Source organism: Falco rusticolus, chromosome 4 (assembly GCF_015220075.1).
Source record: "Falco rusticolus isolate bFalRus1 chromosome 4, bFalRus1.pri, whole genome shotgun sequence".
Classification (NCBI taxonomy): Eukaryota; Metazoa; Chordata; class Aves; order Falconiformes; family Falconidae; genus Falco; species Falco rusticolus.
In genome coordinates this window covers 35,406,144-35,421,479 of record NC_051190.1, presented here as the reverse complement: position 1 = coordinate 35,421,479, position 15,336 = coordinate 35,406,144, and the positions used below count along the sequence as shown (strand labels likewise).

The 15,336-nt window shown below is 44.3% G+C and overlaps 2 protein-coding genes across 5 annotated transcripts in view; one reads left to right on the top strand and one right to left on the bottom strand.

Moving 5' to 3' along the window:
* Positions 1 to 409: 409 nt before the first annotated feature.
* NTAN1 (N-terminal asparagine amidase) lies at positions 410 to 7,688 on the top strand. Of its 2 annotated transcripts, none has more exons than XM_037383410.1 (10): positions 410 to 585; positions 1,702 to 1,804; positions 1,892 to 1,957; positions 2,571 to 2,679; positions 3,696 to 3,769; positions 5,023 to 5,076; positions 5,893 to 5,946; positions 6,467 to 6,564; positions 7,076 to 7,189; positions 7,488 to 7,688. In XM_037383410.1, exons 1-10 carry the CDS (start codon positions 505 to 507, stop codon positions 7,512 to 7,514), a joined length of 780 nt encoding a protein of 259 aa, XP_037239307.1. In that variant the 5' UTR covers positions 410 to 504; the 3' UTR covers positions 7,515 to 7,688. The 2 variants fall into 2 exon arrangements, with proteins under 2 accessions (XP_037239307.1, XP_037239306.1); XM_037383409.1 differs by having other exon boundaries at positions 412 to 585; positions 7,375 to 7,688.
* A 242-nt stretch (positions 7,689 to 7,930) lies between these two features.
* PDXDC1 (pyridoxal dependent decarboxylase domain containing 1) overlaps positions 7,931 to 15,336 on the bottom strand; it is a 32,228-nt gene continuing 24,822 nt past the window's right edge. For all 3 annotated transcript variants that reach the window (XM_037383408.1, XM_037383407.1, XM_037383406.1), the window contains 5 exons: positions 14,414 to 14,535; positions 12,184 to 12,276; positions 12,001 to 12,097; positions 10,642 to 10,746; positions 7,931 to 9,805 (listed from right to left, as the gene is read on the bottom strand). In XM_037383408.1, coding sequence (XP_037239305.1) covers positions 9,543 to 9,805; positions 10,642 to 10,746; positions 12,001 to 12,097; positions 12,184 to 12,276; positions 14,414 to 14,535 — 680 coding nt within the window. In that variant the 3' untranslated portion in view covers positions 7,931 to 9,542. The remainder of the gene's footprint in view (positions 9,806 to 10,641; positions 10,747 to 12,000; positions 12,098 to 12,183; positions 12,277 to 14,413; positions 14,536 to 15,336) is intronic.

The following is a 15,336-nucleotide window of genomic DNA, read 5'->3' as shown; positions in this document are numbered from 1 at the left end:
GCCTGGGCTGTTTGGTGCAGGTGCAGCTGGGGCGCTGTGTGTGCGTGGGGGGAGCAGTTCCCCTCCGCTGCTTGCTCTTGGGCCTGTCCCCCAGGGCCAACGGCTGGGAAAACCTGCTCTTTAAGGGAAATCCGTCGTCCTTGGGCTTGTCTGGAAACTTGGTTCGGTGGGTGCTGGGGGAGGATGGATAGCGGCGCGGGTTTGCGTGCGCGTGCGGCCCGTTACCGTGCTTATTTCCAGAAGGATTTCTTACAACTGCGCGGGGGCAGCGCGGCAGGCGAGGGTGCCGCTGCCGCACGGCCGCGGGGCGGTGCCAGGCGCGCAGGCCGGGCCGGGCCGCAGGCGCCGCCCCCCGCAGAGCCCGCCCGGGCCGGGCCCCCGGCAGCGCCCGCTCCCCGCCGCCGCCTTTCCCAGCGCCCCGCGCGGCGGCGCCCGGCCCGGCCCGGCCCTGGGGGGGAAGCGCGGAGCCGCCGCCTCCCGCCGCGGGCCCGGGCGCTCCCCGAGATGCCGCTGCTGATCAACGGCGAGCGGATCGACCTGGCCCGGCCCACGGGCGACATGATCCGCGCCTACCCGTACCTCGAGGTGAGGAGGCGGCGCGAAGGGGCCCGCCGGTGGGGCCCGCCCTGCCCGGCGCGCTGTGCGGAGCGGCGGGGGTGCCCGGGGGGAGCCCGCTGCCTCGGCCGGCCAGGGCGGGTGGCGGAGCGGGGCGACCCCGTGCGCGGGCTGAGGCGGGCCCGGGCCCGGGCTGAGGCGGGCAAGGCCCGTGGGGCGGCCCCGGGCACCGCCGCATTCCCCGCGTTGCGGTAACGGAGCCAGGGTTTGACTGAGGAGAAGGCGATGGATGTCCCCGGAGGGGAGCCGCGGGAAGCGCCCTGAGGCGACGGGTGGCTGGCTGGGGGGGAGCTGCGGGGCGGGCGGCTGGGTGCGTCGGCCGGGCTGGGCCGCCCCTTCCTGTGCGAAGTAACAAAAAGGAGCGATAAAATTCAAGAATGTAACTTCTAGGAAGGTATTGACCTCGCTTTCGGCATATAAATGTTGTAATCCTAAGGGCAGGCTGTGAGCCAGGATCGGCTGAGCAGAGCTGGTTGGGAAAATGTTTCTCATCAGAAGATGCTTCTTTATAGAAACTTGAGTTTTTGCAGAAAGCTGGTGCAAATGTGATCAAACTGTGCAGTGTTTTTGAGCCCCTGGATAGCAATCCACTGCCTGCCCAGCAGGGCTGTGACAGAGCACTGCGGTAGTCACAGCCCAGGAATCTAGGTTTTCCGTTTACTAAGCAAGCAAAAAAATAGCGATACTTTGATATGTGCTCAATAAACATGCTGGATTGTGGCACTAGAAAACTGAAACTTCAACGTTTTAAAAGTTCCCTGTCGTGATTAAACTTCCAAGATCAGCTCTGGTATTGTCTAATGTACTCTTTGCCAAGTCCTATTGCTTTTTTGCATACCTCCATTCTGTTGTCTATAAAGCAGGGAAAAGGAGTTTGTGTGTCTGTGGAACGGTGGGATTTAACGATTAACTAGATCGCTGGCAGGAAAGCAAAACATTCTCAAAATTCTAAATACTGCATAATATAAAATATGTATGTTTCTGCTTGACCTGGGTCCCTTTGCTCTTCAGAGGTGATGTTTCTGTCGAGTAATGGATGCACCTGAGAATTCAGCCACTGTAGTCTCTGTTATCATTTATCTTTAGGAAAAGGCAAAGCTTCTGCGAAGTCAGCCTGCTCGAATTGTGGAACCCAAAGGTCTTCTGTATGTCCAGCAGAGAGAGTTTGCAGTGACCACCCCTAAAGATGGTGTGTAGGAACATAAATATTTTTTTTCTTTGACTGAAGCAGTGATTGTGAACAAAGTTCTTACTGTGTTTCTCTCCTTTAAAATAGGTTCTGTTTCCATTCTTGGATCGGATGATGCAACTACCTGCCACATAGTTGTGCTCCGGCACACAGGTATCTTTAAAGGATGTTCGGAAAAAAATGTGTACCCCTGAAGTAATGAATTAGTACTGCATTATGCTGTATTAATAAAAACCCCTGCAATTATGTTTATATGAACTCGAATCTCAGACAGTCGCGTGATGTCTTTACTAAGTGACTTGTTCAAAGAGTTGGCTTGTTTAGTGTCAAGAGGTTCTACGTTTTGGTTGCTCAGTGAGTAGATCCTAAACTTGATCCACTCCGGTGGCCAGTGGGTAGTGGCAGCTGCAGGCCTTGGCTGTGTTCAGCAGCTTGGGCCTGCAGGGCTTGGTAATAGCAGAGGCAGAATTTGAATTTGTAGAAGTTGCCTGGATTTCTGACATTAGAGATGTTGCCTGGTCCTGGGTAAGAGGGCACCTGTGCCTTTCGCACAGGTTCTGGTGGTTGTGTAATGGGGCACACAAAGAGGTTATTGTCTCATTCAGTCAGCCCGTATGTTATGTCAGAGACTGCTGTCCTGAGAGGAAGCGAGGGGGTGGTGTACGTAGCTTTTATGCTACTATAGTAGTGTAAACTTACAAAATTCAATTACGGTAGCTAACAGCCTCCAACAATGTCATTCACTGTCTTCTCACGTTCTCCTCAGGCAGTGGAGCCACCTGCTTGACACACTGCGATGGATCAGACACAGAAGCTGAGGTGTCGCTCATCATGAGTTCAGTAAAATCTTTCTCTAACACTACAGGATATGGAAGGTCAGCTCTGCTCTCACTTCTTGTGTGCTGTTTTTCACAAAAGTCACTAGTTTGTAAGATGGGGAATTTTTATGTGATTTTATGGGGTTCAGAGAAGGTGATTGTGCAGGAAATATTTATTAATCGGGAACTACCTGTAAAGTGACAACAGTTTCCTTGATGAGTTTGAGGTAGTTCTTAGCACTGATTCGAAGCGTGGTTCTGTTCTGAATAGTGTGTCTGTAAAAGGCTGTTGTGAGGTTTTGTGTTTACTGTTTCCCAGTTAGCTTTTGTTTCAGATGTGTGAGATTTTCCAAAGAACTGGTTTTGGGTTTATGTTATATTTTTCCTTTTAGACCATTGGTCTTGTAAATTCCATTTGGGATCTGATAATCCATCTGGGATTTTTTGAAGTCCTGCATTTGAAAAAAAAAGCAAAATCCGGGGGTGGGGGTTGGGGTGGACAGTGGGAGGAAAAAAGCCTGAAACAGAATTTAGCAAACAAGGTTCTTTCTTGATGTGGAGATGTTTTCCCCTGTAGTTTGATAAGAACAAAAAGTCTATGAACTTAGAAAATACGGTCTCTGAAAATTCATGATTTGTCAGGATCTGTCTTTACATAGACACTTCTCACAGAAGAACCCTGCTGTATGGTCCAGAATAGTTGTGATGGGGTCACAGGAGCAAAAATCCTCATGTTTAATTAACCTTTTCTTGGGAACTGAAAGGTGGTTACTTAGTTCAGTCCAAACCAGCAGTGCCGACCGTTGGAGATACCACTGGGTTGGGTAGAATTGCATGCATGTAATGTCTCTTAAAGTTTCTAATCTGTGCTATTTCCTGGGTGATCCCTGAAACGTTCAGAATGGAATGACTGTAACCTGCCATGTAATGCAAACCAACTTGGTGCATGCGACTGGAAAAGCGAGGCTTCTCTTAATGATTGCTTTGCAGTTTGGGCTGGGGATTATTTTGTAAAGCTATTCACTTTGGGATGTCTTTTTAATTGCTGTTTCCTGTTATTCCATCTCTGTTAGGCTGGAAGTGCACCTAGTTGGAGGTTTCAATGATGATAGGCAGTTATCACAAAAACTTACTAATCAGCTTCTTAGTAAGTTCACATTTTTTCCACTCTCATGTCCAAAAAAAAATAGTTCTGACTGGATTTGGGTAAAGCTTGTTTGTAATCTGAGCCCCCTGACATGTAATGGAAAGAAATCTGGCTTCATTTTGAAGGATGTTTTCTCTACCTGAGAACAGGGTGTGGAGAAGGGTTGGGCTTCTGAGGCTCACATATGGCCAGTACGTGGGATGGAGGGTCTACACTTGTAATTTCTTCCTGGCTTATATTCTAGCGTGTAGAACTGGGGTGCAGTTTAGCTGGGCTCAACTCCTGGCTCTGCTGCCGATAGCTATGTGATCTTGGTCAAGTGTTGTCACTGTCTAAACCTATACATGTGGGTGACTTCATTAGTTACTATTAATTTTGTGCCTTAATGTGATGAGGTAAAATCTAATTATTGTTTGGAATTGTCTGATGAAAGATGCTAAGCCTGTTCATAAAGTCTGTAGTCCAGAGGAGTGATTGCAGTGCTTTACAAACAAATTGGAAATGTAAAGTACCTGCTCACCTGTAAGCGTATGTCAGGATTGGAGGGAGGTGGCCAAGGGGATAAAGTAAAAAGAAAACAGACCCAGCAAAGGTCCTGGGGTGCACCCTCGTGGCCATTGCACCTAGTGATTCCTGTTATTTGTGTTGTATGTTGTGTGAGGGTTCTGTACAGAATAAAGTATTTTGGGTAATTTATTTTTTCAACCTTCTGATTTTCACGCATCAAGTTACAATTTGAAACAATAATGCTGTATTGCTATTAGAACTTCGAAAAAAAGAGATTTTTTTTCTAGTGTGTGGGATGGTAAAAAACAGAATTAATTTATAGCTAATAAAAGTCTGGATTTGCTTACTTTATATGTAATGGTTTAGGTAAACACGAAATAGAAGCTGTTAAATGTATAGTGAACTAAAGCAGAACTGGTGTGCTGCTAGAGCTAAACCGGTGTCAATAAAAAGAGCTGTGGCACAATGCCTTTTTTTTTTTTTTTTTTTAAAAGCACGTTTTTGCTATGACAAATGGCTACTCTGTAAATTTCTGTTTAGTAGCTGTGGCTTTAATTTTATAAGTCAGTTTGAAGCAAATCTGCAAAATGCTGTTTGCTCTGTTGCCTTATCTAGGAACAGTGCATTAGGTATCTCTGCCCATCTATGCTGCAGTGCGCAGCACTGGTAATGCCCCCTCGTCTATATACAGCACCTGCTTTGCCACCAGTCAGTCTTATACATTGCTGCTGTCGTTGTTGCTGTAGGAGCATTTGATGTCCAACCGGATGATGTTCATTTAGTGACTTTCTGCGTAACAGGTAAGAAAATGTTTCCTTAGTTTTTGAAGTATCTTTAGCCACTGAAATCAAAGTGCAGGGGTCTTTCACACGTGGCACTTTTAGCTGTCCTGCGAGAAAGAACAGTGCAAGTCTTCCATCGTGGTTTGTAATTCTTAGTTTTACTGCTGGTAGTGTCTGTGGTGATGGCAAATAGTGCGCTGAGGGTGCTGCTGAAATACAACTGACAGTAGAACCACCTGGGATCACTACCAGGTTATTTTGCCACATTTGTCCCATGAAAAGAGGGGTATGTATCCATGAAAGATATCCATGTGTACTTACGAATATCTTGAGGCAACTGAGAAAGGCACTCACAGGCCTTTGACCTGCCGGGTTGTCAGACCTGCCTCCCTGCAGGTCCAAATGAATTGATAAATCACTTGGTTCATAGTGCAGGATGTCACGTAAAGGAAGAATTGATTTCCTTTTCTTCATATTGTGTTCAGGTCGTATTTCCATCATCTTTGTGCTTCAGTGCTGTTGGTGACTTACAGCTCTGAAACTTGGCATCCCTGTAGCTTTGGATTGTGTTTTTCCCTGTGAATTGCCCGTGCAGGCAGTGGAGCGGCAGCTGGCTGGCGCTGCCTGTGCTGTTAGGAGATAAGAGCGCTGCTCCAGGCCCCCAGCATATTGTTACTGACCTCTACCTTCTCTTCCTTATTTCTTTTAGGCTTCTTTGGGTGTTATTTCTGTCTTTAAGCAATATCAGATATGTTCTTCTAACACACAACTAGATAAAACACTGCTGAGAAAAACATTCAGAGCCTTACAAGTTTGACTTCTTTTTTCTTACAGAACTCAATGACAGAGAAGAAAAGGATATTCACTTTCCAATCATTTACGGAATAGGTGAGTTACAAAAGAATAACGGAGTTCTAATTTAACTGGATTGCTTTTCAGATTCCAATAGTAAGTGGGCTGCTTTTAATGAGAAGGTAAAGCCTGTCCTGTAAGTTAAGCGCTGCTGTTGGAGGCGTAGGTAGAAATACACGTTTTCTTCTGGTACCACACTTAGGGAGCTGCACACGTGGAATTGGCTGTGTATAAATGCGAGCAGATTTTAGCTGTACTTAGGATTTTGTCAGGATCGAGTTACTGTTAGTATTCAACCTTCTTTTCATTGTTTATTATGTTTTTTCTAATAAAAGTATCTCTGAAAAATGTTCTTCTGAAACATTGAAATGCTGCCAAAGCAAAATAAGTAGAAAATACGGTATCACAGGCTCAGGGGTTCGTGGTACTGCGAAATACAAGAATAGTATTGACGGGCGCCAAGTCCCTGCAGCGTAGTAGTGTTGGGCACATGGTCATTTTAAACAAGCGTTTTCTAAGAATTAATTGCTGCTTTATTTAAATGATTTCCTGCCAGCTGTGAATGTTAAAACAGCAGAGATTTTCCCTGCAACCTTCCCAGAAAAAGGACCGGATGAGGATTTGCGTTCAGCCCATGTTTTAACAGGAGCATCAGTGAGTAAAAATAACAGGGGTGAAAAAGGGTGTTTTTGCTGGAAGGGGAGTCCATCTGGGGGCGATGAAATGTCAAAAGTTTGAGGGGGCGGGGGGGGGAAATACTTTGGTAGCATTCCATCCGTAAGGAACAAATGAGAAGGTGGAAGAGCAGAGGCAAAGGGCAACAGTGGAGATCAAACCGCTCCTGCCGCGGTCAGCCTCACCTGGAAGTACAGCTCTTCCACCTGCTGGTGCCAGCCCTGCGCTGTCGGCGGGGTACCTTACGTAAGGAGATTCAGGTCATGGGCATAATCCCGGCAGGATCTTTCAGTTCTGGGTTTGTTGTTACAGTTTCATTTGTCAGAATAATTGGTTAACCTTAACGCAACAGGCGCGAAGCAGAGCCGAGTTGGCAGGCGGCGTGTCTGAGAGAGAAGCTGCAGCTTAAGGCCTTCCAGATGAAGGGAATTTGCTGTCTGTCATCGGTGTAAGCATTCTCTAACTCTTAAGGCTCCCCGTGTCATTACAGCTGACTAATATTTATGATGCAAAGAAGGAACAACTCCATATTGGGCCTTATTTCTGGAGGCCTTTCCCACATGTGGATTTCTGGCTGGAACAAGATGATAAACAGATTTTACAGGTACCTGAAACTGACTTTTTTTTTTTTCCTTCTAGCTGTGTAGAGAGTGTGGTATGGTCTGTCAAAACTTTTCCCAGTGTGCTGCTGGGGAGGGTGGGAAATAAGATTATTAAAAAGCAGAATAATTGAGAAGTTTGTTTTCTGAATATCAATATCTTGTTGAATATGAGTATCTTGTTTTTCAGAATCTTTCCACATCGCCCCTGGCTGAGCCACCCCACTTTGTTTCCCACATTAGGTCTACATTAACATTTTTAAAAGAACATCCTTTTCCATCTCGCTCCCTGTTTCCTGACAGGAAACCCCGCATCTACAAGAAAAATGAAGAAGGGTTGTGGGAACAGGTTTGTTCTGACAAGATCTAACCTGGCACCAAAGATCACAACTGCTTTAGGGAAGTAGTCTTGCAAGAAAAGCAATTTTTTCCAAAAAGCGTATTGCTGGTCACAAATACCATCCTTCCCCTGCTTTTCAAAATAAAATATTTTGACAGAAGTAACTTGCTTTTTCTGTATTACTTTGATCTAGGAATCACTGCTACTTTGAAGTAAGAATTTGGCTTTGTTTATGTTCTGTTGCTCCAGTGCAGGGATTTGATCGGCACAGGTAAAGAGAAGGCGCAGTGCTGAGAGCTGGAGAAGGTAAGTCAGGACACTGGTGTGTACTTTAGAGAATGATTTTTCACACAAAGCTGCTGAACCACAGGGATGTATCCTTCAACAGTAACTCCATGCAAGAGTAGTAATTTGAAGAATCTTTATTGAAACATTCAGAGAGTATCTAAAGAATGAAGCTCATTCCAACAAAACTACTGGTTTAAACACTTCCAAATATAAAAACATTAAAAACTAATCCTTGTGGCGATAATTTTATCGCCAACAAATTACTCTTATTAACATACTTCATTGCACCAAGAAACCAAGGAGGAAGACTAGTCAACTTAATTGTTTTTGCACTTTAGAAAAATTGCACTCTGATTTACATAAGTTACCCCAACAGCAAAATTAACTTGATTCACGGCATCCCAGCCCCCAGCGTCTAGAAGCTCAGAGTCAAATCAGGTGACAGAACAATTCAAAAACCCCAAATTCTTCAGATCATCAAAGTCAGCCCTGCTACCACTACAGCCATGATGGTGTGTTTACCTTTTGTGGGGGGAAGGAAAAACACTCATCAGAACACAAAGCAAAGCAAACTACAGTTACTTGCATCCACTTCTGTAGAGATGGGACCGTTTTCCTCAGCAGCTCCCTTGGGAAAGCAAGCTTTGGCAAAGATCTCCTTTCTCAAAGAGGCTCTGGAAGGTTGCAGCAACATTTGGGAGGGGGAAAGGGGGGGACAAAGGTTTTACACCTCAGCTTTTGATTTACCCAAAGCTTTGCTTGTGCATTAAGTAGTCCTAGACACTAAGAAGTTGTGCTGTAGTGTAAGTAACCTATATAACTTTGTTGAGTCTGTACAATTCCTACCATAGGTAAGTTACTGTTATTGAAAAAATAAGTGTTGAAACCATTACAAATGTATTGGTTTTTCAAGCTTTACTAAAACTATCTTTAAAAATACACAACAAAGAACTCCAGTTACACTACATAGATGTGTTCGATCGTATTTGGTTTATAAAGGCCGTGCAAAGGAAAATGATGGTGCATTGGTGATGCTTTCTGGCGGCAGAAGCAAGAAGCCGTTGCAGCATGCAGAGGCACTGTTCCTTTCTAAAAGCCTTAACGCTCATTAACTCGGTCACCAGTGTCCCTGGGGCCTTAGCTGGATGGGTCAAGTCATACAACAGCAGGAAAGGCGAGTTCATGGCAAAACACTACTCGGTGACTCCTATATACATACCCTAACGCTCGCCGCACCGCGACTGCTTGGCAATGTTATTTATAAGGTTAAAAAAAAGGAGCAAAATGGAGCTAGCGTGCATTCAGGAGATGTTTTGCTGGAGAGGCTAAACTGAATTTAAATGTTCAAAAGGTGAACAATTGGCAGATTACTTTGAAGTGTATTAACATAAAATAAGGTCATTTTACTATTACTGGGTGAAGCTGTATTAATTGTGTGTCCATGCTTAGCTTCCTAGAGGAAGGATAACTGCCAAATGTTTTTACAAATGTTTATGAGCACTTAATAAATTTCACTAGTACTTTGGTGACACCGACACGTAGAGGATTAACAAGTGTACAATAAGACAAATCTCTGTCCCATGGAGGGGGAATTTATATTTGTGCAAAATCCCAGTTAATAAGTTACAGTAGTTAGTACTGTAGTGTGTGGCACTCTTCACATCTGAAATGTATCATTACTACCCGGGCATGGGCATCCTCTGCAGAGTCTGAAACGCACAGTCTGGACTTTATCTTTGACTTTCATGTTCCTCTGCCTTCATGCAGTCATGTGGCGATGTGTCAGTTGGAACATCCTCAGCATCTGTCTTGGTTACCTGTGCCACCACCTTCTGCTCCTCTGGTTTTTCCATCTCCAAGGATCCTTGCTCTTGGCCAGGGGGTTGAGCTGGGGGTCTCTGATCCACCTTCTCCAGGTCATCGCAGTGGCTGACTGAACTGGTCTCACTGAACGCATCAGAACTTCTTAGAGACCTTTTAAAAATTTTCTGTCCTGTGAAGTGTTTGAAGAATACGGTACCAATGAAGGCAGCAGATACAAAATGCGCTATGCACAAGTTAAGTTTCAAAGAAAGTACCTGAATTTTAAAACTACAAAGACTTTATTTGGGTGCTCGCTTGTACCCTAACCACAGACATACTTTCTTGCAGTTGCAGATACGCAGGCAAGGCAAGAGCACCTGTTACGTTATCCTGCGTACAGAGACTGTTAAACATTCAGCTGAAACACAAGCTGCCCGCACGCACAGTGAAGTCATTCTAGGGTAAAAGCTTCCACTGAAAACCACAGGCTGGAAGCCAACCAGCTCAGAAGGTGAGTGAAAACTACGGTTTTCCTGCCAGTCAAACCAACAGTCATTACTTACAACTACACAGAATAGATCTCCACCTTAGAACAACTCTGTCCACAAAATACAAGGCAGCAATAGAAATGCAGTTGCTCCAATAAATGATTATACACTATTTATGCTTTTATTTCAAATTGTAAATTAGCAGGTAAACAAGCCAAAAGTTTTACACTCAATAACCTCATTATATTCCACAGGAAGATTCTAGACTTCATGGGCAGTTGTCAGTTAATAGGATAACAACTTTCTGTAGCCCCAGGAAGAATTCTTGGGGGGGAAAACAGACTGTGGTGGTGTTCTGGGCCATGTTTAAATTAAGGTTTTTAAGGCAGACAGAGTGTGAGAAGATGAGCTGTAGTTCCAGATATTATGAAAGATGGAAAATCACGTGGGTCTTCCTGTGTCACGCAACTCGGATGGCAAGATGTTTTGGCAAGCTTTAGAAAAAGAAAAGAAAAAAAAAAAAAAGGTAGAAACGTACCAGGAAGCCTTTGCTTCGCAAGGCTGGAAGTAGGAGTTGGTGGTGGAGTAGTGCCAGTTCCTTGGGCTTTTGATACATAAGTAGATTCTGTGGATTCGAGAGAGCCTGCAGGTTAAAAAAAAAAAAGAATCAAGTTGAATATAGCACAAACCAGACAAGTTTTCTGTTCATCTGTATTTATAAGGTATGTAAAAGCCTTATTTTTAATGCACATTTCTGAAACTGCATGTGCTAGGTTGAGGTGGAACTGCCACTTGATGGAAATCCATTGCCGAGTAGCTAGGGGCAGGAGTGCTGAGCCTTACAAAGACGGATGGTTTCCCCTCACCCTCACTCCACACCACTGCCCCCAGCAGCCCTTCTTCCCTTTTCCGCTGGGCACGTGACACATCCCCAGCTGCAAGCTGCTGCGCACTGCACGTGGAAGGGGTATCTAGCTATGGGGGGGGCAGAATTCCCAAGGCCACCTTGCTGTTCTCTGCCATAAGAACCTTCCAGCTGGTGCATCAGGAATTGGAAAGAAAGATCCTAAATACAGCAGGAAGCCTTCCTCACTGGGTGCAGGGCCATGCAGAAAGCTTTGCCGAGTTCAGGAATGTTCTTAAGACTCTGCCACAATCTCTACAGTGACAATTTATAAATTCAGAAATACTACATTAGTACATCAGCCTTAGTGATGTAAAAGCAAGACTCTTATTTTCACATCACCAGGCATGAATTACAAATATGAGTCTTTTACACTGTAACATTCCATTCATTACTGTCTCCTGCAAAGCCAGGTTCAGGCCAGTGCTCAGCTGGTTGTAGCCTGCCCTTGTCAGCCCCTGCGCACTCCAGCACGCAAACGAGCATTTTATCAGTGTGGCAAGAGCCAGGCGGTGTCACAAACCAGGCTTTTGGGCAGAGGCATCATGTTCCAGTAGCGCAGCGGAACATCCCTGTGCCGCGTGGCAAGCACACTCAGGAGGATACATGTGCCCCTACATGGGAAAGGGACATTCCAAGAGCGGCGCCACCCTGCTAGCTTATGTATTTGCAAAGACGGGACAAACACCAAACTTGCAGCACACATAGCCAAAAGTCACAGGAATGATTCCTCTGTTAATAAATGCCAGCGTCCAATATAGCTTCTTTAATGTGACTCAACATGCAAGAACGAAATGTAAATTGTACAAGTAAGGTCAGAAGATTGTCTTACTCGGTGCTACAGGAATAGCAAAGCACATTCTTTTACATGCTGAGGGTGGATTATGTCACTCACAATCAAATCAGCACAAGAAAGTGTGTTGTAATTTCAGTATAAAACGGGAAACCATTCTGATGACAGCACAAGGTGGCTGAGGATGCAGCATGTCCTACCTGCCGTTAAATTAAATGTTCTTCCTTTTGGCGACGCTTGGAATGGAGAGAACCAGTTCAGCACAGAGCCTACTACAGGTATTTGTCGCAGCAGTCCCTGCAAAGTCACAGCCAAACACTGGTCAGTGAGCACGCTCCCGGTGTTGTGACAAGCCCCCAGGTAACAAATGTTTATAGCCTTACCTCTTCCAGAAGTCGTTCTTCATTTGCCTTCTGAAGCTGAAGCTGTGCTTCCTGGATCCCTTTCCTAACAACTTCAGTCATGTTTTCCAACAGCTAATAAAAACCAGAAATCACATTATTATGTACTTTTATATATATATTATATATATATAAATTTGGACTTGAAATTGTCTTTTCAGTTCAAGTTTTGAGGATGTAGATGTGGCAGTCAGGTATTTTTCTAATCTGAGACAGTATTAGACAATCACTATTTCATTATGACTGTAAGTTAAAGAATGTACAGGCTGACCGCAGGATTTTTACAAGATATACCGGGAGGACAGAATGTGATTTTAAACAGGAACGGTACGTATTTTTCTTTTACTTAGAAATGAGTCTGCGACCCAAATTTTTCATAGAGCTGCACACTACGTAAGTGTTGAGCAGATGCTGAATCTGACTGGAAAGAATTTTTAGGTTGAGAGAGTACATCTTGGTTTCTGGAAGTACCCAGGACTTGAAACCAGCCTCACAGTCAGTCTGACCTGGTTTGTGTCACTCCAAGTTCAACTTCGTTTTTCATATTTAATGTATGACTGGCAGCCTGAGCCCTGTGACATCCTACACCAGCACCAGTGATGGTTTATGCTGCAAAGGACAAGCAACTTACTGGGAGAGTTGCGGGGGCAATAAATGAACAAACCCAAAAAGTCAAAACACAAAAGTCACAGTATTGTCTTGTGCAAGACAAATGCCGATTTCCATAACTTAATAGGGGTTTTAATATGGCACAAGGCCTACATGACAGGTGCTTCCTCCAAAACACCAAAAATCTGGGTTACCGACAGTTAATAAAAAGCAATAGAAAAAGAGAAAGCTGCTGCTTTTTCCCGGGGGAGAGGGAAGCCAGGAACTGACCACCACAGCAAGCTACACATCCCCACAGTACCAGCTACAGAAAGCAGTGCAGCGGGGCTGCGTTTGGAGTACAAGGAGGAACCACTGTGTCTTCTGGTCCAGTCAAGATGTTTGTCATACATTTTGGTTCTGCCTTTCAGTGCATTTATCAGTATGTCGTAAGGGCTTGCTGATCCTGGCGTAGTTTTTTTCCCTAAAAGCTTCCCTGCTGTTCCAAATATAATTTAATCTAAATGATGCAAACATCATTTTAAGTCTGCTTCTCAGTTTTGGATCAAATGGTGTAAGATCCTTTCAGTACCATAGATCTTTTGTCACTGCTTCCAAGGACTGCACCTTTCAGAGTCCTCCACTACTCTTTGTTCCTCCCTAGAAGCTTCAGGATCAGAGTAGCCCATATTCCAACTTTCGGTTCCTCATCTTTCAACTACAACAGTTAAAAAACTGCAGGTACTCTACCGGTGAGCCACCTTTCGTGTTGCCCTCAAAGCAGCACAGGGAGTCAACAGTGGGCAGAAAGTCTCCAAAAAACACTGCTAGAAAAAATTTCATTGCCAACGTCAACATATTTCCATGGGCAGAAATAGGCAAAGGATTTCTGAAGTTCAATTTATTTTTCACATGAGGAAACAAAATGCCCAACACCAGAGGAACAAAAGGACAGATGTTCATTTGTTATGCAGGTCACTGAGGAATTCCACTGTAGAGAACACTTGGAGAACTCTAATCGGGTAAATGCTTTTACCAAAAGGAATTGCATCATCAGCTTTATTACTTCAGTAGGTAATTTGTGATTTCTGGTTTTAATCCACCAATTTAAAATTTTTTCACATTTTAGGGCATAGTCTTAAAGCTGGTATATAAACAATCTCAGTCCTACTGCATCTAGCAGTGATGGGAAACACCAGCTCACAATCAGCCCCCACCTTCCCTTTTCAGTTTTGCTGGGGTTTTTTGGGGTTTTGGGCTCTTTTTGTTTGTTTGGGGTTTTTTGGGGGTGGGGGGCGAGGACTGGTGTTGGTGGTTTGGTTTTTTGGGTGTTTTCTTTTTGACAGTTTAATTTTAGTGATAGAATGAACTTATTTCAGTACTACTGAAGTTTTTCATTGGAATTTCTGAACATAGGACCATAAATCAGGACCTCCTCAGAACGTGATAATCCTGTAACAAAAGTTCTCCATATGTGGACACAGATTATTACTTCCACGGTAATTCATACAGTCTCTTGCCGGCAGCACAAAGTTTACTTTCACAAAGAACAAAACCATGTCCTGAAGCCAATATGGAAGGGGAAAAGAAGAGGTGCTGAAATGCTCTGGGATTTAATACATACTCTTGAATTTTCTTCAATTTCTCTGCCCGTTGCTGCAATAGTTTCAACTAACTCTGCCACGTCCAGATCCTCAGTTACCATGCCAATATAAACACAGTTCTTCTGCCCTCCGAACTCCGGACCTGTGAGCAGAGGGAGAATCAAGTCTTTGTGATGTACAAAAATGCATTCTCACAGTAGCTGCAACGGTCATGCTCGAGAGTCTGGAAACTCTAATACCTACACACGCTTCAGTAATGAAGGGCAGTGTATGCACAGGTATACATTACGCAGGCTAAAAAAGCTCAGCCCTGTGGATTTTCAAAAACAGAAGAGAAAACAATATCTAAACAAGAAAAACTGGGTATTTTTTACAACCAAGGACTTGTACAATAAGTATCAGTGTCAAATATGCTTCGAACTCGTTACTTTCTGCCATTTACATATTACTTGGTTCCACAATTCTAGGGCACTTAATTTTTGAAAGCTGACTAGAAAAAGATCAGAGTTCTGAGTAGGCAAATTAATATTACTGCAGCTATAATGTGGCACTATGTAAATGTGAAAGTGCTGCTAATTACCATCAAAGTCATCTGAAGCTTTTCATGTAGCCACAGAAAGCGGTGATCTGGTCAGTGGGCTTTGAATGAGATCTGCTTCTCACTAGAGAAAGCACTAACTGAGAGAACACTGCAGCTCTTACTTCTGACAAAGAAACCCTTTGTGGTCTAGCTGCTCCTCAGGCAGTTTTCACAAGCACTTCCTCGCAGGGTGCACCCTGCTCACCCTGCTGAGCATTTACCAACCCAAACAGGGGTGAAGAGGGAACAAAGTTACAGATGTTGTTTCCACAATAAACATACAGGCAGCAGTGTCATTTTGCATGATCATGACCTATGTACGAATGACCCTGAATGACCTACTGAACCATTGTAACACGGCTG

Coding starts and splice junctions, on each gene's coding strand:
- NTAN1 (XM_037383409.1), top strand. CDS start 505: ATGCCGCTGCTGATCAACGGCGAGCGGATCGACCTGGCCCGGCCCACG. Junction 5,077..5,892: donor AGTGACTTTCTGCGTAACAG/GTAAGAAAATGT, acceptor TTTTTCTTACAG/AACTCAATGACAGAGAAGAA. Junction 6,565..7,075: donor ATGTTTTAACAGGAGCATCA/GTGAGTAAAAAT, acceptor GTGTCATTACAG/CTGACTAATATTTATGATGC.